This window comes from Tamandua tetradactyla, chromosome 17 (genome assembly GCF_023851605.1).
Source record: "Tamandua tetradactyla isolate mTamTet1 chromosome 17, mTamTet1.pri, whole genome shotgun sequence".
Classification (NCBI taxonomy): domain Eukaryota; kingdom Metazoa; phylum Chordata; class Mammalia; order Pilosa; family Myrmecophagidae; genus Tamandua; species Tamandua tetradactyla.
This window is the reverse complement of record NC_135343.1, coordinates 18568789-18594315: the sequence shown is the minus strand read 5'-3', so window position 1 is coordinate 18594315 and position 25527 is coordinate 18568789. Positions and strand designations below refer to the sequence as shown.

At 35.8% G+C, this 25527-nt stretch overlaps 2 protein-coding genes across 4 annotated transcripts in view; one reads left to right on the top strand and one right to left on the bottom strand.

The window, feature by feature from the left end:
• Positions 1 to 13685, top strand: part of PIGF (phosphatidylinositol glycan anchor biosynthesis class F) — a 34505-nt gene extending 20820 nt beyond the window's left edge. For both annotated transcript variants that reach the window (XM_077134140.1, XM_077134141.1), the window contains exons 5-6: positions 680 to 788; positions 13364 to 13685. In XM_077134140.1, coding sequence (XP_076990255.1) covers positions 680 to 788; positions 13364 to 13477 — 223 coding nt within the window. In that variant the 3' untranslated portion in view covers positions 13478 to 13685. The remainder of the gene's footprint in view (positions 1 to 679; positions 789 to 13363) is intronic.
• Positions 5847 to 25527, bottom strand: part of RHOQ (ras homolog family member Q) — a 44020-nt gene continuing 24339 nt past the window's right edge. Inside the window, exons 3-5 of one of the 2 annotated variants that reach the window (XM_077134142.1) lie at positions 16684 to 16848; positions 15608 to 15703; positions 5847 to 14040 (exon numbers count right to left, since the gene is read on the bottom strand). In XM_077134142.1, the coding sequence (XP_076990257.1) occupies positions 13885 to 14040; positions 15608 to 15703; positions 16684 to 16848 (417 nt within the window). In that variant the 3' untranslated portion in view covers positions 5847 to 13884. The remainder of the gene's footprint in view (positions 14041 to 15607; positions 15704 to 16683; positions 16849 to 25527) is intronic. The other variant, XM_077134143.1, reaches the window with a different exon arrangement.

The window sequence follows — 25527 nt, the reverse complement described above, 5'->3', positions numbered from 1 at the left end:
TTAAGTTGCTCATTTACTAAATGGGAACGGGAGGCAAATCACTGGCTCTTTTGAAATGTTTTGCTCTCTTTCTCCACTGCTTCCTCACAAAATATATATAATTGAATGTATTTAAATTAAATGTACCGTAAGAAGAGCTGGTTGAATAAATGATGTCCCATCCTACAGTGGAATACTACTATAGCTATTAACAAGTGAAGACAAAAAAGCAAAACTGAGTTTATAGCATGATGCATTTGAGTTTTATTTGGAGGCATATATACATATATATGTGTACACATATACAAATATGCATGTATCTTTCAAAACAAAATTATGTATGTACGTGTGTGTATTTTTACATGCATAAAATATTTCTGGAAGGAATAAGTTAGTGATGGTGGTTGCCTCTGAGGAAAGGAACCAGTAGTTGATGATGGGGTGAAGACTTACCTTTCACTATCAATGCTGTTAACTATTGTTTGACTGTTTTACCATGTGCATATATCACCTTTCATCTGAAAAACATATTTTATATCTTTTTATATTTAGTTAATATGTCATGGTAAATATACATCAACTTGTGCTCCTTTTAAATGAAGAAAATGCATATTATACTGTTAATTTATGATACTGCTTGTTTGATCCTCCAGCAGTTAAGATCTACACCACTAATGATTAATACATTTGTGTTTTACAGAGTTACATCCATTTGGGAGAACAGTCTTCAGATCACTACAATTTCTAGTTTTGTAGGAACATGGCTTGGAGCACTTCCTATTCCGTTGGATTGGGAAAGACCATGGCAGGTTGGTTTCACTTTTTAAAGCAACAAATTAAATGTTCTTATAGTGATAGTAAAACTGATGAAGCAAACTGGTATGTATGTATAAATGTTTTGTTGTTCAGTTTGAGCAGGGACCCACTTCTTCCTGTCACTGTAATGTGGGAAGCTCCTTATTGGGGTCCATCCTAGGCCACAGGCCACCTCCAGGTCAGCCTGGACGCTATGGAGAATTAGAAGAAAATTATTTTTCTCATCTCCTGCCCTTCCTGATTCTGTCATCTAGCACTGCTTTTTCTACATGTATAGGTGAATAAAACAGCTTATTTTATGCAGACTATAGGCATAAACGAACAAACAAACAAAAAAACCTATAAGTTGCAGGGGCTCCCTAATTTACCATTATGGTCTTAGATTCATATTTTCATAACTTGATTGATGGTTAGATTGAATGCCAATCTTAAAATAATATTTAAAAGCATATAGCAAAGTAATGTTTAAATAGGATTATGTATCATAGAGGAAGTGCACAAACATCAAGGTTTTAGTTTCCTTTCACAATAGTATAAAGCTATTATGTTAGATAAAGCATATGAGATAAGTGCTCTTTTTATCTCCATTTTACTGATGAGGAAAGTGACAGAATGTTAGAGGTTAACTAACATTCCCAAGGTTTCCAAGCTAGTTGGTTGATAGAGATATCTTTATCTTAATTTTTAATGACTTTGTAGTATGCCAGTATATAGCTACTCCCTAATGTAACAGATTTGCTACTGATGGTCATTTAGATTATTGCCAGTATTTTACTATTAAATCATCTTTGAATCTTTATCTTCATGAATTTTTATAATTATTTTCTTGGGATAATCTTTCTAAGATGGAATTACTGTATTAAAAATAAATGTATTTTCTTTTTTCCCCAAATGGAGTTTTCTTTTTCTAATTACAAAGGTAGTATACACTTATTTAGAAAATTTAATTAATTTATAATTAAGAATTATTAAGAAGAAAAGAAAAATTATCCAGTATCTTAACTGCCTAGAGGCAAACCCCTTTTTGTATTTTCATGAGAATTTTTATACCTTTCTTTCATTGTATATGTAATAACTCCATCATAATATACATGTTATTTTTAACCTCCCTTGTTTTTCTCTCAAATATATTATATTTATATTCCAAGTCAATGAAAATTTACATATATGTAATATTCCACTATTTGAATAAAATAATGTACTGTACTAGTTTCTTATGAATGAACATCCAGCATATTTCCAGGTTTCACTATTATAAACATTATGGTGGTAATCATCCTTAAACATCCATCTTTGCTGATTTACCTAATTATCTCCTTAGGGTAAATTCCCAGGTAATGGATAGCTGGGTGAAACTTTTGATGCATACCTCACTTACCAAAGATTCTTGTGGAATCTGAATTATGTGTCTCACACTTAACTGCCTATTTTAGGTCCATTCCTCATGTTTCCAGGTAGATGAAGTATCCACCAGTTTTTCTTTTACATGTAGTAAGTCCAGTGATCTGCACTTCTTTGTATTGGTTCTTCATCCAATATATGTTATAGAAATCCCTGGAGGTTTGGGGTGTGTGGTGTCCCTGATACTCTTCCCAAAGTTGTAGTGCTAATAAAGGCTACCTTGCTTTGTATTTCATTCGCCATTTCAGTGATCACTGGGAGGTCACTGAAAGATGAGGGATTCTTTATTCAAGTTGCCACTTAGCTATGCTTAACTTCGTTCCACAAAGTGTAGGTAATTTCCCATTTGGGGGGTGGAAAATTAAAGTCATTGAAAAATAAAAGCAGAATATTTTAGTTTAGTGTGTAGTAGATTAATTACTTTCAGATACGTTTAAATCTAGTATAACAAAGTTTTGATAAAGCACCATGAGACATCAACTTTAATGAGTTGCTACAATAATATATAATTAATATATCAGTTTGAATATGGGTGGAATATTTTAGAGGCTAAAAGTTTGATAGGTTTGTCTACTTTGTTTACAAGACTGCAGAAGAACAAACTGAATTATAGGGAGTAGATATACTTTGTAAAATCTAGGTTTAGGTACACTTAGAAAACATATGTTAACTTTTACAGTTCAGTTATCCATTGGGGGATTGTTCAGGCTTTTGGCTTCTGACTCTTATTTTTCTACTCAGTGCTTGTTTACAGTAAGGGGCAAGCTGGCTCCAGCGGATAGTGTCAGTAACATTCTACTAGAATATTACCGGCTGTTTACTTATTTTTACTGTTGGGCTGTTTTTAGAGTGTTCCAAGTTAATGGTTTACTTATTCACTATAATCCTTTTCATTTACGATACATACTTGTTGGTGGGATGATAGAATGTCTAATTAATAATCTTATTCATATTATAATTACTGTCCCTCTCCCTTTTAGACATTATTTACTAATAAACTAGAGGAATGATAAGGTTTCATCTATTTTCCATAAGTAAAAGGTTTTCTGTTTGTTGTTTGTTAGTTTTTAAATAATTCTAACCACTCAGAATAAGTACTCAGTGTGGCTCATGATGCCAACAGAATCTGCCAGAGAGGCTACTAACCAGATAAGGGAATAGGGCATTTCCTCAAAATGGAGATTTTTCTAGAGCAAAATTTCATGAGAGGGTGATGCTATGGTGGCTCAGTGGTAGAATTCTCGCCTGCCATGAACCCAGGTTCACTTCCCGGTGCTACCCGTGTGAAGAAAAAAAATACTGTATATACTTAATTACTAAAACGTAACATATATTAAGAAGAGATTTTCGTTCTTTGTTCCTTCTAGCATGATTCAGGTTTGATATGTATGTGGAAAAGCAAGCTTTTCTGTTTTTATTTCTATTCTAGTCAGAGAAACAAGATTTGTTTTAAAACACACAGGCACACATGCAGAATCCCACAAAGCTTTTATATGTTTTAGTTCAATTTTCTCTACTTTGAACTGGAATCTGACTTTGTATAAAGTGCCTGAGAAGAAACATGATATCATAATGATGTGAATTCTGTAGTGAGCAATTTCAAACATATTTATATATTTTTAAGTTGTTTCTATTTTTTTTTTTTTTTTGCGGCAGACACTAGGAATCGAACCCGGGTCTCGTGCATCGCAGGCGAGAACTCTGCCTATTGAGCCACTCTGTGGCCCGTCCTTTAAATTGTTTCTTCACTGAGCAACTACATATACACTGAAAATATGTAGTCTCAATGAAAAAATATTTTCTCAATAATTCATATTTAAGTATAATAAATTAAGTAATTTTAAAAACGAAGAAGATGGTAAGGATCCTTATAGTTAGAGGAAGCCTTCTCTTCAGAGGAAGCAACCGGGGTTGTTTTTTTTTTAAATGAACCTGGGTACCATCTTTATTGCCAACTCCAGTCATATAACAAGGGGATTTGATTAAAGGGTATCTGGTGCATGTACCCACTATTTCCTCAGTCATCTTTTTTTTTTTTTCTTAAGTACTTGACAATCATCTTGCTTCTCTCCCCTGCCTTAATTATTTGCCTTTAAATATTAACAGGAAAATAGGGTGGGCAACAGTGGCTCAGTGGCAGAGTTCTTGCCTGCCATGCTGGATACTGGGTTCAGTTCTGGTGCCTGCCCATGTAAAAAAGAAAAAAAAAAAAAATATATATATATATATATATATGTTAACAAGAAAATAAACATTTGAATCACCTGTAACCCAAAGCCTTTTTCACTCCCAGGAAAAACTTATAGTTACTGACAAAATAAATATTTGGATTGTTGAATACTTTTGTAATTCGATTCTTTATCTGCTGTGACTAAATAACCAATCAATAAATATTTGTTGGGTCCTTACGTATATGCAAAGCATATAATCTAGATGAGTATAACACATATTTAAATATCACCCAGGACTGGAATTTAATTATTTGGGATGACAATAATTTGGATTCAGATTGTGATTTAGATTCAAATTTAGTTGGCACAAAATATTGCATAGATATAGCTGTGAGCTTTTCATCTGGAAAATGTCATTTCTCTTTATCAAAAGATGAGCTAGTATTTCATGTAATAAAAGATAAGATGGAAGTTAAGAAATGTCATTGGTTATTCTGAGCCAAGGAAATTGGCCATGAAGGTTTTAAACCCACATGTTCTAGGGATGTCTAGCAATAGGTAGGCAGATAACATGAGGATTAAGAGCACTGGTATCAAATTACTGGATTCAGATCCAGGCTCTGCCATTTGCTAGTGAGGATTAAAAAATATCCTTCTAAAATACTCAGTTCAGCACTTGACACATAGTTCTGCTTAGCTGATGTTATAGACATTTGTTACCTATAAAAGAGTAGTTTAATGACTATATTTTTAGCATTAAAAAAAATGCAAGTTCCATTATTTGCATTCTCATTTGTTAGAAAAAGTCTTAACTGTCTCAGCTTATTTTATTCTTTCTGGCCAGCAGTCCCTCAGTTGGTAGGTAGGGTGGGCTGTAGCATTCATCTTTCTGTTTCTGTGATATCTGGTATCAATTCACAGTATTTGCATTTCACATAATTTTCAATCCTATCTGACATTTCAGAAAATAGCAAGAGAAAGAGAATGTAACATTTATAGATCTTTCTGTGTACTAGGCCAGGGGCTTGGCACTCTTGTACTAATCCTGACAACCACAGTGCAAGGTAGGTTTTATTCCTTTTCTTATAAATAGAACATCAAAGGGGGGCAGGGAAAGAGGGGGCAGTTAAGCATCTTGCTCAACATTACACAGCTGGTAAAAAGAAGAGTTAGGATTCAAACCTGAGCCCCACACTAAGCCATGATTCTCTTCATTGCTGGACACTCTGAAGCACACTTTTTCTTTTAAGAAATAACTTACGTCAGGGCTGCAATGGTAGTTCAGTGGTAGAATTCTTGCCTGCCATGCCGGAGACCCGGATTCAATTCCTGGCCCGTGCACTACCCCCACCACCACCAAAAAAAAAAGATTCAACAAATAGTGCTGCGATAAGGGGATAGTCACATGGAAAAAGACTGAAATGTGACCCCGACCATACAGCATACAAAAATAACAAAATAAACAAAAACAAACATGTCTCTTGAGAAAATCTTGAGTAGTTTATTATAGTGCATTTCTTTCCCCATATAAGACTCTCCTCTTAATCCATGAACACTCTGGTAGTGTATATATTTTAAGTGGCAAGATTTAATACATTTGTAGGAGAGTATTTAAGTTAATATGCAATGCCTTTATTTAGAAAACTCCATACACACACACCCTCAAAAAACAAATTTTTAAACTCTAGACTTTGTTGCCACTATCTCCCAGATGAATTGAACCAGAAGATCAGATCTCTTCTAAGCATAAAATTCTGTGACTGATTTCTTATGAAGTTAAAAACAAAATGGATTTAATAATAAAGTATTTTGAAACAAGTGAGTTTGAAATTTGAATTTCAGACACTTGAGATTTTCTTTAAAACAATTAAAGTTATTTAAAAGTATTCGCACTTATTCCCACCAGGTACCAGATAAATGAATGTTTGGTATATTTAAGAAGTTCTTGTTTTCTCCAGTTTTTTAGCTAATTAACATTGAATATTTGTGAGATATATATCATTTTCTAAAGTCACAGGTGCTGCAGATAAATCTTATATAAATTGAAGCTAGAAATCTTAAGGATTATAACACTTGTAATCCTAATGACTCTATAAACATATAAGTTTATTTGCACTACTGCAAATAATGCTGGGAAGGCTAACACTACAATTATAGATTTGATTAATTGAAGAGTTGCATGTTTTTAGGTTAAATAGGTTTACTTGAACCAATTATAGTTTTTTTAGATAGAAAAAAATACTGATTTATATGAATATTATTTGTGTTTCAACATGCTAAAAAAAACAGCACATACACAAAACCACACCCTATGGTAACACGTATCTGACAGAGACAGTAGTTTTGCGTGTAATAGGTGTGTTCACTGTGGAGCCATCATGTGAGAGGATAGTGCTGGCCAAGCTAATTCATCTGCTGTCACTTTGACAAGACGTTCCAGACCGTAGACTGTAAACTTCTCCACAAATAACTTCCTAAATCTGTTCTCTTAGTCATAGGAGGAGTGGGTCCGAGTATATACAAATCAGTGGAGAGCTGCGACTGGATAAATTTGTCCAGATGAGTAGATTCATCTGTACATGTATTCCTACATCAGAAAATAGCATTTGCTTTAGGAACATCTAATTAGAAAAAAGCATCATTTAAGACTAAATTTAGAGGAAAAAAATAAATGAGTTAAAACCAATAGAAATGTCAGCAGGTTTTGAAAGATGAATTCTACTAGTCAAGCAAATGCAAATTATGGAAGCACAAAAAATAAAACAAACATTTAAAAAAGTAGCTTGTGAGAAATTTAGAACTGGCTCCCTGGGTTTTATCTTCCTTTTTTCTGAAGAGAGAGCCAGATAAATGGTTCCTGATGGTTACAAGGTGGTCTAATATTTCTAGGTGTTCCATTCTGCAGATAGGTTAGTTTCTCCATGTCTGTGATAGCATATACCTCTCCAAAAATTGTCATTTTTTAATATTAGAACATGTTTTTAAGAATATATATTAAAATTTCTTCAAAACTAAATCGTTTGATATTAATTTTAGCTTAACTGCTTAGTTTATGTTAGAGGCTTAATAAATAATTTTTTAGTGAATGAATGGATGGAATCAGTAATATTAGGCTTTTAAAATGATATAAAGGTCTGCTCACGGCTAGTTTAAAACCAGTTCTATACTTATTTTGCTTCTTAAAATTTATGGAAAACTATAGCAAGGAACAGGGAATAGTTCTTCTATTTCTGAGGTGAGGCTACAAATAGTTAATATAATGCTAGTATGTTATATAGCTCCTGAGAGTTTTCTCTTGTACGTTTTATACTCCCCAGACATTTCATGACATGTTTTAAAGATGATTCTATTACAGGGGTAAGGGAATAATTCTATAGCCCAGTATAACATTGCTCATGAACTTCCTATTTTATTTTAAACTACTGGTTCTAATTATTACCTAGCAATGGCATTTACCCAGGAAATAACTTCTATTAGTGGTCATGTAAGTTTAATTTTTTTCTAGTTAAAATATGTAATATACAAAATAATACATGTTTATGACAAATTTTAAAATATTATCTCGTTAATACAAGAGCTCTGTGTTTTAAGCACATTATGTACTACTGTCTCTGTTTTACAGATTAGGAAACTGAGGCTCAGCTGCCAACTGTTTTGGCTAAGGTTTTAAGGTTGTAAGTGACTGAATTGGACCCACAACTCAGATCATTCTGACTGGGCTGCCCTATGGTGCTTCCGAGAAAAAAAAATTAACACTCCCGAAGAAAATACAAAGTATTTTAGGAATACCTTAATATTTTAGTATAAATATTTTTAAAGTTCTTTTTTAACATTTTAAACTTATTTCAAATAAATGAACATTATAGGAAACCTAAGGGAGCTTATAAGCATAATCAATATTGATATGCCAAAGTAGCTGTTATATGGAATATAAGAATTTGTGGATTTAATTTTAATGACCAGTACAAGTTTATGTCTATTTGTACGTAATGTAAATTAGAGAACTAAGAAATATTGTGCATATTATAATCAAGTAAAATGTATTTAAACTATGTTTATTCTCACATCACATAATAAACAAATGCCATTTACTTTATTGAAATTGATCCTTAAAATTCTGAAACTCGAAATGTAAAGGTTCATTTTATTTCTTTGACCCACTAGAAGAGTAAGTAAGAATACTTGTTAAGGTAGACTGATGCAAAGTGTAGGGATTCGTAACTAGGAGCCCATATGTGAACCCCTGATAGTATATGCAAAATTTTGTATATATCTGGGGGTCATATTTGACAAGAAGGGAGTATGAATACTGTTAGGTGTAGTTTTAAAAAAAAATTTTGTCAGGTGAGAGATGCTTGGGTCGGGCATAGATGTCATTTTTAAGAAATATTTTTAAAGTACTTATAGAAAATTTGAGTTTTTTTTCTTTCTTTAAAAGTTGTGATGTGGGGAATAATGCTGCTCTAGACCATAATGGCAATTTCTTCATCTGTGTCTATTAGAAATATGAATAAAAAGATTATTCTCAATTACAGTTCACATAACTGGTTACTTGTACTATGTGCTAAGTTCTATGTACTGTGCATTGTCTCATTTAATCATTGGAACAACCCCAGAGGTGAGTTTTATTATACTCATTTTGTAAGTGAGGAGGCCAAGGCACAGAAAAGGGTCATGTATTTAGTAAATGGCAGAGCCAAGACTTACATCCAGTCTAACACCAAAATCGCTGTTCAAAATCACTATTCTATACTGCTTACAACGTGCTTTGAAACATATCAAGCAGTACATATTTTAGCACATTTTCCTTTCCTAAAATGTAAGCAGAGTTCTGTAGTAATGCCTGATCAGAAGAGAGAACAGTGTGGTTTTCAAGTGGACGGAAGGATGTATAATTTTGAAATATCCTTCAGCCAGCAATAATACTGATTTTTTATAACAGAGAAAGCAGACAGTGTTTGTATCATTCTTATTAAGAATTTGTTTTGTAGTTTATTAGGGCAAAATTGTTTTATTTCTGTGAGAAGTATAACTTATTGCTGGTACCATGTACAAAACCTTATGTTATATAAGGCCTTTGTTAATGTTGATTAATTATTTTAAGAGAACAGTGACCTCTTTTGGTTTAAGTATATGAAATATTCATAATTTGGAGTTACTTGATTTAGAGGAGGAAGTAGGTTAAGTATAGTACTCTAAACAAGATACTTTTTCACATTATGTACTTATTTTTTATAGCTTTTATTTTTAATGTTAATCTTAATCATTTTGTCCACTTGCATTGTATATGTTTTGTCATACAACGGGGGTTGTTTCTTCAAAACTGGATAAAAAGGAAGAAGACTCATTTTGATAGCAAACACTTGTGAATGACTTCCTTCCCATGAATGGCTTTCTTCTAAGTTCTCTACTTTTCTTAAACAAAAAAAGATGATTATATATAGCCATCTCAGATGACCACAATTTGGAGAAATGTTTATAGCGATGCACTGAATTGTCTATGCAGTACATTTTTAAAAATCTGTATTTTTTAAAATCCTGTGCCATGAAGAATGTTAAAATGAAACATTTCTATATGTGAGACAAGGAATAGTTTTAACTGAAAAACAATATAGTTATGAAAATACATGATTAAGCTAGATTTGACAAGTCAATATGATTCTGTTGCCATAGTGTAATTTAATAATTTTAAAGAAATTATAAGAAAGTCAGGAAGAAATTACTTGAGGAGTAATTATATTTAGTGTGCAAATGCTCCCAGCTTCCTTCAATTCTCCTTTTGCCATTGCCTTTCTTTATCTACAAAACCCAGGAAAATTACCCTCATATAAAGAAATTCTCTTTTAAAAATTAGTACGTTACAATTAAGGACTGCTTATTTCAGGATTTGCAGGGAGGTACTCTTTGAAGTTCAAAGGCTAGTACATCACTAGTAGTCTTAGAAGCCACCCCAACATTTTTATTTGCTGTTGGCATACATTTCTCGAGATTTACAGAACATTGAAAAATAAGTGTCCCAAGACTTAACCCTTCAGTGACAAAACTTTTTAATCAACATTTAATTTTTGGTATTCTGATGGAGGCGGAAGTATGGCAGCTGTTTAAAGAATATGTGTGAACGTGTATATGTTTGGGAACAAAGTAGGAAGAAGCCATATTGAAATTAGTGATTAAAATAGAACTGAGTGACCCAGGTTGGAATTTGGCAGGGACGTATGAGAAATTACTCTCCCTGCACGTTGAAAGGGCTTTCTTTAGCAAAGTGCAGATGCTCACCCTTAGCAGACTCGCAGCTTGAGAAATCCAGGGAAGACTGTTACCCGAAGTGTTTACATAGGGTGTTAAATAAAAAACTAGGTAAGAAGTTCAGTGCTTTACATAAATAGTACACTATGTATATTATTTTATTTGTAACCCCATATGTTAAGATGGGACACTGTAAAAGTAACAGTCACTTAAAAAGCAACAACCAACAAACCAGTATTCAATTTGGTATTTTAAATTAATAATGAAAAACCAAATGGAAGCAGTGTCTAAAATAACTAAGATAATTTGGAACAAAAACCATTAATCTGGATCCACTTATTAGAAATTTGATAACTAAACATGGGCTAACTTAAATGTAACCTTTAGAGACAGAATGAGGATAAAAGTTAGGAAAGCATTAAATAAAATTTCATGGAGTCCCTAAAGTATTTAAGAACTTTAGAACTGATTTTCTACATGCAAAAATTAATTATAAACTTTTCAAGCTCATTCATACATGACCTTATTGAAGCAATGTATTTGTATTCGCTAGCAAAATTCATGTCAATAAAATATTTCTAAGTATTTTATTTCCCAGATTTTTCACTAGTTTGAACTAGTTGTTCAGTGATTATCTGAATATCTGTTGAAACCTAAGCCTTTAATGAAGTGCTTCTGAAAATAAGACAATTTTTCTACATTCTGCTTATGAAAAGAAAATAAATCTTTGGTTTTTAGTTAAAGCGGCAGGAAGGATTTTGCAAAAAAGAAATACTAAAGAGCCAAAGCAATTAAAAAAGCTCTTAGTAAGCAATGGGAAACTCCAAACCCCATCAAGGTCAGTAGAGTACCTAAGGCACCTCAGGTTCAGATGATACAATCATCTTTGCTTAGAGTTCTAATGATCTATGTACATGGATCTTACCATCTTAAAAATGTGAAGCTGAAAAAGTAATGTCCAACAATGATTATTGCTAATAAGAGGAACATCATAAGATTTGTTAAATGGGAGAGACTTAGAGATCATCTTAGAGATAGGGAAATTTAGGCCCAATCAAAAAACAGAGGTGACATCAGAGTTTGTTTTCAGAGTCCTCATCCAGTACTCCTAGGACAGGACAAGTTCTAGATTTTAACTTTCATTAGCTCGTAAATCAAGTTTCAGGGATGTGAATTGGGGACAGGAGGGGAGAGCCCCCATCAAATCCCCAAAGGGCAAGCTAGAAATGTATATTAATATTTCACTGTCTCAATTCCTTTTACTATGTGTTAAACAACTTAACTGATATACCTATTGATTTATACAGTTCCTTTCAATTCTATTTGAAAAACAGCAGACCAAAATTAAATAAGAAAGTTACATAAAATTCCATTTGAGCATACATAAGGCTGTGATACGTAATGTGGACCACCACTTCTTGGGAGAAAGAAGACATCCAATGTCCAGTTCACAGAGAAAGCTTCGACTAGTAATCCAGTAGGCTCTTCATTCTTCAGTGGGGAAGATGATGCTTATATTTTTAAAAATCTCTACAAAGCTCACATAACAAGACAACAGTACATCCTAGATTTGTGGCTGATATGAGCATTTAAGGCGGTCATTTTCAAGTATAAAAGTTTAGTGTTCCAGTACCCAATCTGTGCAGTAGACATAACTAGAGGCTCAAGTCATGGAAATTAACAGAAGCCCACCAAAGACGTAAAGAAATCATAATTTAGGTAATAGCAAGTTTAAATCTAGGAAAGGCTGGAAAAATTTATGGATTAGATAATGTGTCTCTATAAAACAGCATTTATCTGTTCAGATTGAAACTTTGTTCACAACACAGCTATCTGTTACATAACATTCAGAATAAGGCAGATCCACGAATACCAAGCAAGGAATCTTAATTAGGTAATAGAACTAGTAATTAAGGTTCACATTGAACACCATTAAATGGTCTGTTCTCCAGAGAAAAATTGGAAATGGCTCCAGTATACCAAACAGATGAACGTGAAAATATTGTGTCCAATTTTTTTTTAAGCAGAGACTTTCACTTAGGGACCAACATGCATGGCTCATGGACAAAACAAATCAACATTATTTATTTCTGGCTTGAAGCTATATAATGAGAAATTGTTATATAGCTGTGGAAAATGGGTATTTGGAAGCCAGTATTTAACTTAACTTAAATTCTAGACATGTCTATAAGTTGTAGTTCGATAAGCTGTTATGGTTCCAATATCTATATCTGAAAGGTGACATCAGTTTTACTATGGACATTGGTTTTACTTTTGTAAGTTCCAAGTAACATGCTTGAGTTCTAGGTCTTTTATCTTTAACATAATTTAAACAAATTTCTTGTAGTTTGATCAGCATACACACTTCTCATTTCATTTGCTGTACATAGCCAATGTGGAAATTAAAAAAAAAATTACTAACTAGTTCAGAGATCTAAATTGAGTCCAAGGTTATGACAAAGTCTGACCCAAAATTTAATTTGTAATTTTAGCATGTATCTCGTGCAAGTTGGGGAGCATCAAACTAAATCTACAATTGCCAGAAGCATTGTTACAGTTTAATGCACATTAACTAAAGTGTGTACATTTTTAGTGTTCATGGTAAATGCAGTTATGACCTTGTTACACTTTTGGCATTCTTTAAGAAAGCACATTAAGCTTTAATGTAGAAATATTTAGGTTACACTCAACTTGTGCTCAAGTAATAATAAAACATTTGCTCTTTTTTATCTCATATATTCTCTCCTCAGGTATGGCCCATCTCCTGTACACTTGGAGCGACCTTTGGCTATGTGGCAGGCCTTGTTATTTCCCCACTCTGGATATACTGGAATAGAAAGCGACTTACATACAAGAACAATTAGTTGGAGCAAAGGGAGAAGATATTTCTTTGTGCAGACTCCATAAAGACTGTGCAGAAATGTGTATGGTCAAAGCCAAGCAGTTCCATTTACAGCACTGTTCTTTTTTTTTTTTAATGTAGTTACAACATGATGTGATTGTAAGCTTTTTAAACTATGAAACCCCTGAGAGATTGTACCTTCTAGTTGAAATAAAGTATTTATAATAGATTGTGGCTTCAGATGCTGTTTGCTGCTTCTTGGACCTTTAAGAGACATTCTTAACTATATAGAATTCTGAGGGCAGTTTTTTACATTCCTCCACCCCCCAAGTTTTAAGCTGTTTTATTATCTAGAAGAGGTCTGAGAATAACTATGGCATTCATATGCTTTCTGAGAGAAACAGTTTCCTTGGCCACTGAAGATGTTTCTCACGTAATCAAACAACAATTTATACATCTTGATCCTATTCTTTTTTTTACTGTGTGTTTCTTTGGAGTTAAAATGGCTATGATAGCCTCATCAAAAACAGTCTTCAATCCCTTCTGGGTTAAAGCTGAACATTCCACATAGCAGCATGCTCCTATCTGGGGGGGGGGGGGGGAGGAAAAAATCACAAATATATAAAATCTTTTTTACACAGCTGACACAACACATCATTATAAGAACATTATAAAATACAGATATGGAAAAAATCCACATTCATAATACTCAGAAACAACTCACTGTTAAAATACAAGTGTATATGCTTCTAGACATTTTTCTGTGATAAAATTCCTAGATTTGGAATTGCTTGATCAAAAAGTTCACATGATTTGAAGACTTTCGCACACTGCCAAAATGCCTGTCAAAATCGCTTTCACTAACCAGCAACAGTGCGTCAGGGTGCCCATTTCTCTTGGCAACAATATGTAACAAATTTCTTATTTTTTGCCAATTTTATAGGTGAAAATTGAACAAAGTTTATTTGACATATAGTTTGAACATATTTCCTATCTTCAATGGCAATTTGCATTTTTAAGTAAATTTTTATTGGTGTTTTTATCCCATTTTTCTATTAAGATATATCTCTTTTTCTGATTAATTCATCTTCTAGGTTCCTGTATACAAAAGATAATAACCCAGTTTTCTATCACATATGTCAAGTTTGTTGTATGACTTAAATTTTATTTGTGGCATTTGATGTGGTATTTAATGTTTTAATGTGGTATTAGTTTAATGTATTAAACTTTTTCACTTATGACTTTTGCCTTTATGACATGTTTAGAAGGTCCTTCTTTCCCCAAGATTACATAATTGAATACATAGAATTTCTAAAGTAATTCATTAGTGAAGCTATTTATCTTTTGCTTTAGGAAAATTGCCCTCCAAAACTTTTTCTTGCTTTCTTCAGCTTCCTGATAGCACATTAAAACAGATCTTATTAGATTCTGTTTCCACAAAAGTCCTATTAGTCACCACATTTCAAAACCAAAATCTGATAATGTTAGGCCAAATGGAGAAAAACAAACTGGTCCAACTGGCTTTGAAGTGAGGAAGGATATAAATTAAAAAGTATTAAACATATCACTGTTAAATATTTTTTAGAATGCTAATATTTTCTGTGCACCTATATAAAAAGAATAGAGGAAAATCCAACATACTTCTTTTCAAGCCAGCCATAATTTTTTGTTTTTAACCTCAGATTTAAATTGGCATCCTACGCCACTCCACTACCTAATTCCACGAGTCTTAACTGAAGACAAAGCCTGATTTGATGCAGTACAAATGTTTAATTTTAAGTGTTTAAGAAGGCCTTAGCACCTCTTCTGATGCCTCTTTCTATAAATGGCTTTTAGAGAAAATATCGCTGGCAGCTGAGCACAGGTATAAGTGCCTGGACCCTAGAATCAGACCTTGGATTGAAATCTAGCTCTGCCAAATGTTACCTGCAGAAGAGTTACCTGACCTCTCCAAGCCTCTGTTTCCTCTTTTATAAAATGGGGTACTAGTCAGACATACCTCACTGAGTCAGTGCAAGGATTAAATGAAATAATGCATGCAAATTACTCAGCACAGTGCCTGGCATACAGTAAATCACAATAAATGTTAAACTTCTATTATTATGTTACCTTCTTTTACATTTATTTTTAAATTCTGTAAATATTCCATTACCTCTTTTGCTAGTTTCTGTCCTTGTTCAACACATATAGGTTTTTCTTTCATGTCATTCAGTCTTGCTAAAGTTTTGGGGTCATCTCGGAGATCAATCTAAGAAAGGTAAAAAATGTCTATAATATTACAAGCCTTTAAAGAAAAATCAAAGCATGTAGTCCCATTTACTCTCATATCAAAAAAAAAATTAAACAGAGGAACTTAATTTTTTCAATTAATAAATCTGCTTTCTTTTGGCATCATTTCTATAAATATTGTGTGCTGGTTTGAAAGGATGTCTGTACCCTAGAAAAGTGATGTTTTAATCCTAATCACATTGTATAAATGCAGCCATTTCTTCCAATCCCTATTCAGTACTGTATGTTTAAAACTGTAATCAGATCATCTCCCTGGGGATGTGACTCAATCAAGAGTGGTTATTAAACTGGATTAGGTGATGACATGTCTCCACCTATTCAGATGGTTGGTTCTTGATTGGTTTACTGGAGTCCTATAAAAGAGGAAACATTTTGGAGAATGAGAGATTTGGAGAAATCAGAGAATGCTGCAGCACCATGAAGCAGAGAGTCCACAAGCCAGTGACCTTTGGAGATGAAGAAGGAAAATGCCTCTCGGGGAGCTTCCTGAAACCAGAAGCCAGGAGAGAAAGCTAGCAGATGACAATGTTCACCATGTGCCCTTCCAGCTGAGAGAGAAGCCCTGACTGTGTTCGCCATGTGCCTTCTCACTTGAGAGAGAAACCTTGAATTTCTTTGGCCTTCTTGAACCAAGGTATCTTTCCCTGGATGGATGCCTTAGATGGAACATTTCTATAAACTCGTTTTAATTGGGATATTTTCTCGGCCTTAGAACTGTAAACTAGCAACTTATTAAATTCCCCTTTTTAAAGGCCATTCTGCTTCTGTATATTGCATTCCAGCAGCTAGCAAACTAGAACACTATGAAAATTATTAATTTGCAACTGAAACCTCTGTATCACTCGCTAAATCTTAGGGCCTTTTATCTGAAAGCAATACCTAGAGATAGGCCACAGAGATTATGAGTCATAAGTGGGTGAGTCAGTAATTCAGACATACCTGAGTTCCTATTAATAAAAAGGGTACATTTGGTGCATATTCCTTAAGTTCTGGTACCCACTCCTCTTTCACATTTTGAAATGAGGCTGGATTTACCACAGAGAAGCATATAAGGAAGACATCAGTCATGGGATAGGATAAAGGCCTCAGGCGGTCATAGTCTTCCTAAGGAAGAAAGAAAAACCTCATTATTTACCATTTACATTCCTACAGTTTAATATGTACATTAGAAAGAAGCAAATTCAAGAGCATTCCACAAACTGAATGTGGAGCACTCTACATCAAATAAGATACTTCCTTTTTATCTCTGTTATTGTTCCTTTGAAGTTCTGAATACCAGTAGGGTTAAAAAAAAATGACAATATCATTAACCACTCTGATGAAACAGTGAGAAAATACATCATGATTACTAAAGCTGTCCCTGGAAATGTTTTGTTTTTAACTTTTTTATTGTATAACATATATACAAATCACAGAAATAAAAGAACAATAGTTTTCAGAGCACTGTTCAACAAGTAATTACAGGACAGATGCCAGAGTTTGTCATGGGCTACCATATGAAATGTTTTTAACTGAAGAGTTGGCACAAAGAATTAATTTTAGCTAGACGTTCTCTAAGTATTATAATTTAAAAGAACTGATTTACTGAATGTAAACTATGTGTCACATGCTCATCTGTATGCTCTTCCATATATTATATTAATTCCTATGACAACTAAATGACAGAAGTATCATTGTCCCTATTTTCCATTTGAGTAAACTGAGGCACAGAAGTCAAGTAACATGTCTAACGATGCATAGCCAGTAAGCAAGGGAGCTGGGATTCAAATCCTAAAACTTAAATCTGAGCTTTCCCCTGTTTGTATAGGACCTTAATTGTGTGTGTGTGTGTGTGAAAATTTAAAGCAGCAACATAAACAATAAAACCCAGAAAATCCCTCTTTCCTCCCAAATTTCTTTTCTCTTTCCTAATGTAGATGCTTTCACGAGAATCCTTCCAGTTCTTTTTCTATGCATGTAAATACCTTCAACTGTACATATTCATACATCTGTGCATAAATAAACCATGCAAATATGTGTGGTTCTGCAGCTTCCTCTGACAGTATGTCTTGGAGGTCTTTCCGGATCAAAACGTGTCAGGCTACCATATCATTTCAACCGCCGCCTCATATTCTATAGACTGGTCATTCTATGAAGGTTGTTTTAGTATCTATCATCCTTGTTTTGAATAGACTATTTTACGAGACACAAAATTCTACTTACTCATACTCTAGTGAGCGAGTACAGTCTGGATTCCATTTTTGTGGTAGTGAGGCTCTCCCCTGGTTTCAAGGAAACGTTATTTTTGGCCCAGGCCATCTCCCCCCTTACATGACCCACTTCACTGCTAGAATTGTGTGAATGTGGAAGTAAAGGGATGTTTCAAGCACCTTCCACGTGGCGTTTCAGCAGTAGTGTTTCCCTTTGGGGAACACTCTTTCCTTCATGTCATCTATTGACATCTTTTTAAATAAAACTTTCAACTCGAGTGTATTAATATCCCAAACTCTTGACTTTGCCGGTGAACCCTTCTGCTTCTCTGCAATGCTTTTGAAGGGCACATCTGTAATCTGGAGCCAGAGACACTGAACAATTTCTCTGGTGATGCCTGTGACAGGACAGGAGGGGAACTATGCTCCTCTCCCTTCTTCACGCCTTTATTTTTAGAAGTGGAGACCCCTAGTTGGTTTTGAAAAAGCAGAATTCTGGTATTTAAAACTTGTAACAAAGGAATCAAATAGAGTGGGAGTGAAACACAACCATTTACATAAGAGGCCTGCTATCTAAACTATCATATTTTTAAAAAATCAGTTTGTGTTACATAGTACTATTACATGCATTAAATAGATCTTCTGTACTCGATTTCAGACTGCAAGTCCATAAAGGAAAAAAAAAAAAAAACAACCAAGAAAACATTAAATCTTAGCATTCTGCCCAGCAACTCTATGCTTCTGAACAAACCAGCTTAGCATGGTCACGAGTAGTTCTCATAAAATGACTCCTCCTCCATACTTAGTTTTCCAATTTTTACAGCATTAGAATGTGTTGTGGAGCCCATCCCACAGGACTCTAAGGAAATTTGGGAAATTCTTGGGAAAGCGACTCCCCTTTTCCACTGCAAACCCCTGGGGGCTCCAGTCAGTCTCACCCAGACAGGGCTTTGCATCTCCCACCAACCACAGAGAAGAAAGGATTTCAGTAAGAAAGAAAATTTTCTACACTGACATCAAAATACACAAATCAAACTGGGGTCTCTTAGGAGAGTATAATTTTTGGATTAATAAAAGAACAATACATGATTATTGTAGTAATTAGTGATGCTGGAATGCAAAAGCCTCAAGACTATTCAAAATGTAACAAAAAAGCCAAATTAGATAATATGTGAAATTCCTACTTTCCAGCAAGTTTATCTCATCAGGGAAAAGGAGTTGTGTACTCATTCTCTGGGGAGTATTACAAGAAATAAAAAGTAACTGAAGTATGTAGAATGGTATGATTTCTAAATGTTGTGTTAATTTCTTTTTTTTCTTTCCGTTAATAAAAAAAAAAAAAAAAAAAAAAAAAAAAAAAAAGTAACTGAAGGCCAAGTTTTCTAGAAATGCTTAGTAATATCAATGAAAATATTCTATAAAACATGAATTTGTTATTTGCATTCCTTTTATAATCACAGTGAATGCTGGCATTCCTCAGTGAGAGGCTTGCAGCACAAAGGAGGGAAGTCAGCTTAATCGTTCTAGACTGTTGAGTTACAGATTTTGTTGGAATAATTAAAATGTGAAGTATTGGGGTTAAAAAAAAAAACAAAACAAGAACATCTAGAATGCCTAGGAAAATGTTACTTCTTAAATCTGAACTACCTAAAATGAACACCTTTGGGCTATAATCTCCAGCTAAATAATTGGTAGTTATTATAAGAATGAGACCTTTCTGCTCCCATCCAGCCTGAGTAATTAGAAGTCTAATAATAGCAAAAAAAAATTTTTAAGTGTCCCCTGTGCATTCTGTACACTGTATCATATAAAACTGTTTTTACCCACTGTGCAGTATCTTGAATGAGCTCAATGTAATATTTTGCATTTGGGAATAAGTAAATTGAAAACATGCAGAAACTTTCATCTCAAGCTATGCATTTAAAATTTGATAGCACAAACAGAGTTAAATGTGAAGCCACGCCCTTAGCTTTTAAACGGCCACTTATGAGTGAACAGTTTGGGAAGTCAGAATGTCCCAAAGTCAAATCCTTAGTGTCCTCCTAATTAATGAATCAATTATATTTTAATTCCAATAAAAGAAAGGTAGGTATTTAAACATTTCAGCATGGTAACTGGAATGATCTCAGAAATAGAAAAAAGACTAATAAAGACACTTGTCTTCTGCCAAACCCATGAAATACAATGTTGAATTCAGTCATCAGGATTGCTCAGTAAAATTGCTTAGTAAAATTGTTATCTTTGGGAACATCTGGCTAAATACCAAAGAGGTATCTTCTTGTTTGTTCTGGTAGCTTAGTCAGGAGTCCTGGATCTCTGATGATAACCTTTACCCTTGAAAAAGATCACTCCCTTGCCACTAGCGGGTCAGTGGACAATAAGAGACTGATGAAGCCTGCTCCAAGAAGAAATGCAATATGTTCAAGTGCAGCAGAGAAACGTGGCAAATGGCCAACTGGTCCGCGGGCCCCTTTTCATGTCTCGTTTGGCCAGCAGGGGCCATTAGCCTCTTCACTTCTGCACTGTATATTTCCCCTCCACGTGGCCTGGGAGCTCCTCCAACTCTACTGATTTCTGTCTAAAATACATGTTTTTAAGATACGTGCTTTCTTTTAAAATGTATACTCCACAAACATGTATTTTAAATCCATGTTTGGATCCCACTCCCATTGAAAAGTCCGCCGCTGCAATGCTATCTATCACCCCCTGGTCATTTAAAATTGATCAGCAAGGGCGGTGTAACAGTGGCTGGGTGGTGCCACGGTGGCTCCATGGCAGAGTTCTCGCCTGCCATGCCGGAGACCTGGATTCAATTCCCGGTGCCTGCCCATGCCAAAAGAAAATCTGATCAGCAACTATGGTCTATTGAGATCATAGTTCACAGAAGCTCTTCTGAGGATATATACAAGCAAGGAGAAGAAATAATAGCCCTCTCGGGAGCTTATGATTAAGTTGGAAATTCAAGATATATATAAAGATAGCAGGCAACAATGAGAGAGAGAAAAAGGGTAAGCTGGAGCAGGTGAATACATACGTGAGCAAGTAAACACAGAAGTGCTCAATGCAAAAAGAAGTGCCTTAGCACCTACACTGTGCCCAGGACTGGGAAATACAGAAAGGGCCACGTTCAAAGCATATCTAGTCTGTAAAACTCCTGATAGAGTTTACAAACTTGTCTCATATCTATTATTGAAAACTGGGTCAATAAGCACAAATGAGCAAGAGGACCCACTATGCGCCCCTGCACCTCGCCGAGAACTCTGAAGACCTTGAAGCTGTGGGCCAGAAGAGAAGAAACTGCGGTGCTGGCACAGGAGTGTGCCTGAGGTTAGCACCAGGAGGAAAACTTAAGGAGAGGCAGTCCCTGCTCCTAGGAAGTTCACAATAATGGAGACAAGATGTATGTGAACACTACTATTACAAGTTAAAATGCAGTAAATGACAAAAGCGGTACTTCGGTGAAGCTAAGAAAAGACTTCCCGGAAGAGGCAGCATTAGATAGAGTTGGGTCCTCGCCGACTTGAAAATATACCCCTATTAGCAATGTGGTCTCGGTCAAGTCACTTATTTCTCAGAGCCCTGAGTTCCTCTGCCTGTAAAATGGAAGACTGTCAATGACAAATGCTTTGAAGATTATGAAGTGCCAATAAGAATGATTACACCCCAAAATAATCCAGTATGTTACTCTTATTTAGGAAATAATCATTTAACTAAGCAAGAGACTTCCGCTAGAACAAATGAGAGTGAGATAAAGTGGGATTCCACTTGAATAATTCCTTTACTAGGCTAGCCCCAGCCTTCCAAAGTCTAAAATAGCTTCCCACTACTTTAAAAGATACATAAAATGAAAGACAACTGAGTAAAAATGCCCCTGACAACTGTTGGTTTTGTGGTGTATGAAGCAGCCACTCTCTGTGGCTTTCAAGGCACTCAGTAGTGATTTCCATCAGAAACATCTGTTTCTAGCGAGAATCCAAAAATAGGTATCAGGCAGGGCACTTGAAGCACTCCAACCCCCAAAGGGCAGTTCGGCCGAAGTCAAGAGGACTCATGGATCAAAGCTGGCTTCTGAAGATGAAATGTTTATTGTCACACATCTAAACTATAAACATGTCTACAATAAGTCTTGGTAATAGTAGTCTATGAAACTTCATTCCCTTTGTCTAGTCCTTTTGTCCCTTTTGAGTTCATTTTATATCTAACTTTGTGAAATGAAAATAACACCTTTCACCCCCTTAAAAAAAAGTTTTTAAAGGAAGTTAGGTTGAGCCTCTTTTAGGAACATTTTGGTAAATTTGGTTCAAAACTCATCAGTGATGAGTTTATCGAATTTTCCTACCACCTCCTACTAAAGCGGACTAAAGAAAGTTTGGGGCAGAGAAAGAATGCAGAAAAAAAAGTGCTATAAATTCCTAAGAGGTAACTGCTTTTCAAAAACTTCAAATATCTGGTGTTTTCTTCTTCTTTTTTTTTAAGTCTTCAGTTGCGAAAGGGTATTTGTACAAGTCACTGGCCTGGTTCACGTCTTAATAAAAGAGTTCTTGAAATTGAAGAACTGAACTGTATTGAAGCTTCTGACTTTCGGCAACTGTCATCTTCACATATTTTGATTTATAAATCAGTCTCCTAATGAACTGACCGCTTATATAGGCGCTAATGTACAAGATCTCCAGTGGCATCTCCATTGCTACCTTCCTTTTGAAACTGTCTGATCTCAACTTGGTGTAAGTTAGCTGGAGAAAGGGAGAGAAAATTAAAACCTGGTGAGGCAGGAAGACAGTGGGCTAGAGGGCAGCCGCTAACCAGCCATCACCCAATGGTAGGCAGTACTTGCTCAGCTCTAAAGTAAGGGAACCAACCAATAATCGCCACATCGCATGGTTAAAACTTCAAACTACATTTTTTTATTGTTGTGAGTAGCCCTAGTAACAGAGTTAATGTGGGAGGAGGTTTAAACTACTGGCTAAAAATCAAGTTTTAAGATTCTGTTTTATCTAAACTGACCCCAGAAGCAAGAGGATTAAGACAGCTAAATATGGCCCTGAGGCAAGCTTCAGTTCCCCATCTGTGAAGGGAGAATAAATATAGCATACAAATGTTATGATAAAGGAGAAAGCTGGTCAAGTGTTTTAAGCTCTCCAGCAGACAAGCTTGCCTTTCCAAAAAAAGACATACCACAACTTCAGAGCCACAGCCATTTCTTTTGTGCATGGGGTGGTGACTTTCCTCCTTGGAAGGGACTTAGCGCTGCAATTCTACATGGTCTGAAGTTGTAATTACTAGTCCCTTTCCCTAAATCACAGGTCAGCTGGCCTCATGCTCGGTGAAACAAGGTGAATGTCAGGTCATACTTCCTTGTTGTAGACTTTCCTAACTCTTTCAGCACAAACTTCATGATTGTGGAATATTCATTCATTTACTCCAGTGAATAAATAGCCAACTCTGCGCTAAGCACTGTGTCCCAGGGAGTGAGAAACAGACAGAGGTCCTGCCTTCACGGAGTTTACAGTATACTTGAAGACTAGACACGGGACTCTCAGCTGGGGCTGCGTGGTTCCCAGGGGACAGGGTGGAGACTGGGGAGGTGTTCAGGCTGTCAGAACGAAAGGGGTGGGAGCCCAGGGGCTCCACTGCCTGCTGAGAATCAGTCCAGCACCCAGCATGATTACAGAGGGTACTGCTAGGCATTCGGGAACACAAAACCTCTTGTACAATGGACTGAGTCTAGGGCCTAATCCACTGTACATATAAACACAAAGTATTGTTTGCCCAGTTTTAACAAATGACCCAGGAAGGTAATTACAGTGCAAATTGAAGGAGAAAGGAAGATTGTACTTTATTTTGTTTGAAACCTTGCAAGAGTGGCTTACCGTTGTAGAAAAGCATGTGTCACTGCAACATAACAGCGTCAGACCACATCTGCTGTCGCAGTCACAGCAATTCTACTTCTAGATGCAGGCATCTAACTGCTTCATTATGATTTCTGGAGTGTCAGGCCTGGGAATTTAGGAATTCCATACGAAAATATTATTTTTGTACATATTACTTTCCTTTTATTTTTCCTTCAAATTACTGCTTAGATTTACACTGATTTTTTAAAATGACATATAGAGGGAGGTTATATGACCTATAGATTTCATTGAGGACAAGTAAAGGATAAACAGTTGTTTTAAAAATGGGATTGGAACTGATACAGTTGAGGCACTGAGTTAGGTATTTAACAAATCAGCACAAAAATGCCTCTAAGTGGAAATTGGGATAACTGTTAGGATGGAAAGAACCAGGTACAGGGAGACAGAATAGTCAGGAAGACCAGCTTCAGTCTGGGTGGTCAGGAAAGACCCCACGGAGAGAGGGAAATCTAACTTGGGAGCTGAGGGATGCTTTAGGGGGCCACATACAGAAGGAAGAGCCCCCAAGGCAGGAAACTGCTAACAGATACTGAAGGCCCTGGGAAAAGGCCAGCATGGTGAGGTGCAATGCGGATGGAGAGGTGGCCAGCTCAGATCATCAGGGACCACAGTGGAAAGTCACTAGAAGCTTTGAGACCAGAGAATCATGGAATTTGATCTTTTTTAAAGAGATAATTCAAGCTGCTATGTGATGAATGAATGGGGGGGTGGGCAGGCAGGAATAAAAGGAAAGAGGTTATTACAGGAATTCAGGTGAAAGAAGACAGTGGTTCAGCCTAAGTGGTAGCAGTTGACAGCTAGAGAAATGGGGTGGGGAGGGGATTCTAGATATATTCTGGAGGTAGTCAGGCTTGGGTGGTAGGCTAGATGTGGGGGTTGAAAGTCAGGAAGTATCTGGAAAAATCCAGGATTCTGAGTTGTGCAGCTGGTTAGGTACTCTCTTTCACAGCAATGAGGAAAACTGGGGGTAGAGAAGGGCATTAGGGAGAAAACTCGAGACCTATTTTAGACATGGTTGGCTTGAGATGTCATGTGGGCAGTCTGAAAAGTCTATCTGGAAGTTTTCTGTCTCAGTTCCAGACACAGATACCCAGAGTTATAAGATACCTCCTTTTGACCGAACCAGAAGCATCCCAAATTCGACATTTCTGAACTAAATTCATTTCCTCCTCTTCAAATCTCCAACTCCTCCAGTATTTGCCATCTCCCTAAGAGGTATCACCACCCGCAAATCAGGCTACCCAAGTCAGAAACCTGCAAATCCTTAGCATCAACCCCTAACACATACACACACACACACACAAATCAGTCAACTTATCCACTTATTACGACTCTCCCCTTTTCCTCTTGGCACTTTTTTACCTGGCTAGCTCCTACTCATCCTCCAGGGCTGGGTCCAGGAATTATTTTGTCCAAGGAAATCCTCCCTGAACTCCTCCCCTCCCCCAGCCCCCATTCCTGCTACGTGTACCCCTGCACACTTCTCTAGCACACTGGGCTTCTGTCACCCCATTGCACTGTAACACAATCAGCTGCTATCTGTGTTTTCCACAGGGCTCCCTGAAGGCAGGTGCTGTTCTTCAAAGCCTGCCTTACTGTTCTTGGTAAATAAATGACGGGGGCATGTCGGAAAGGAAAGTCCAAAAGGTAAACTGCTGCTACGTGAGGACGGATTTCATGAG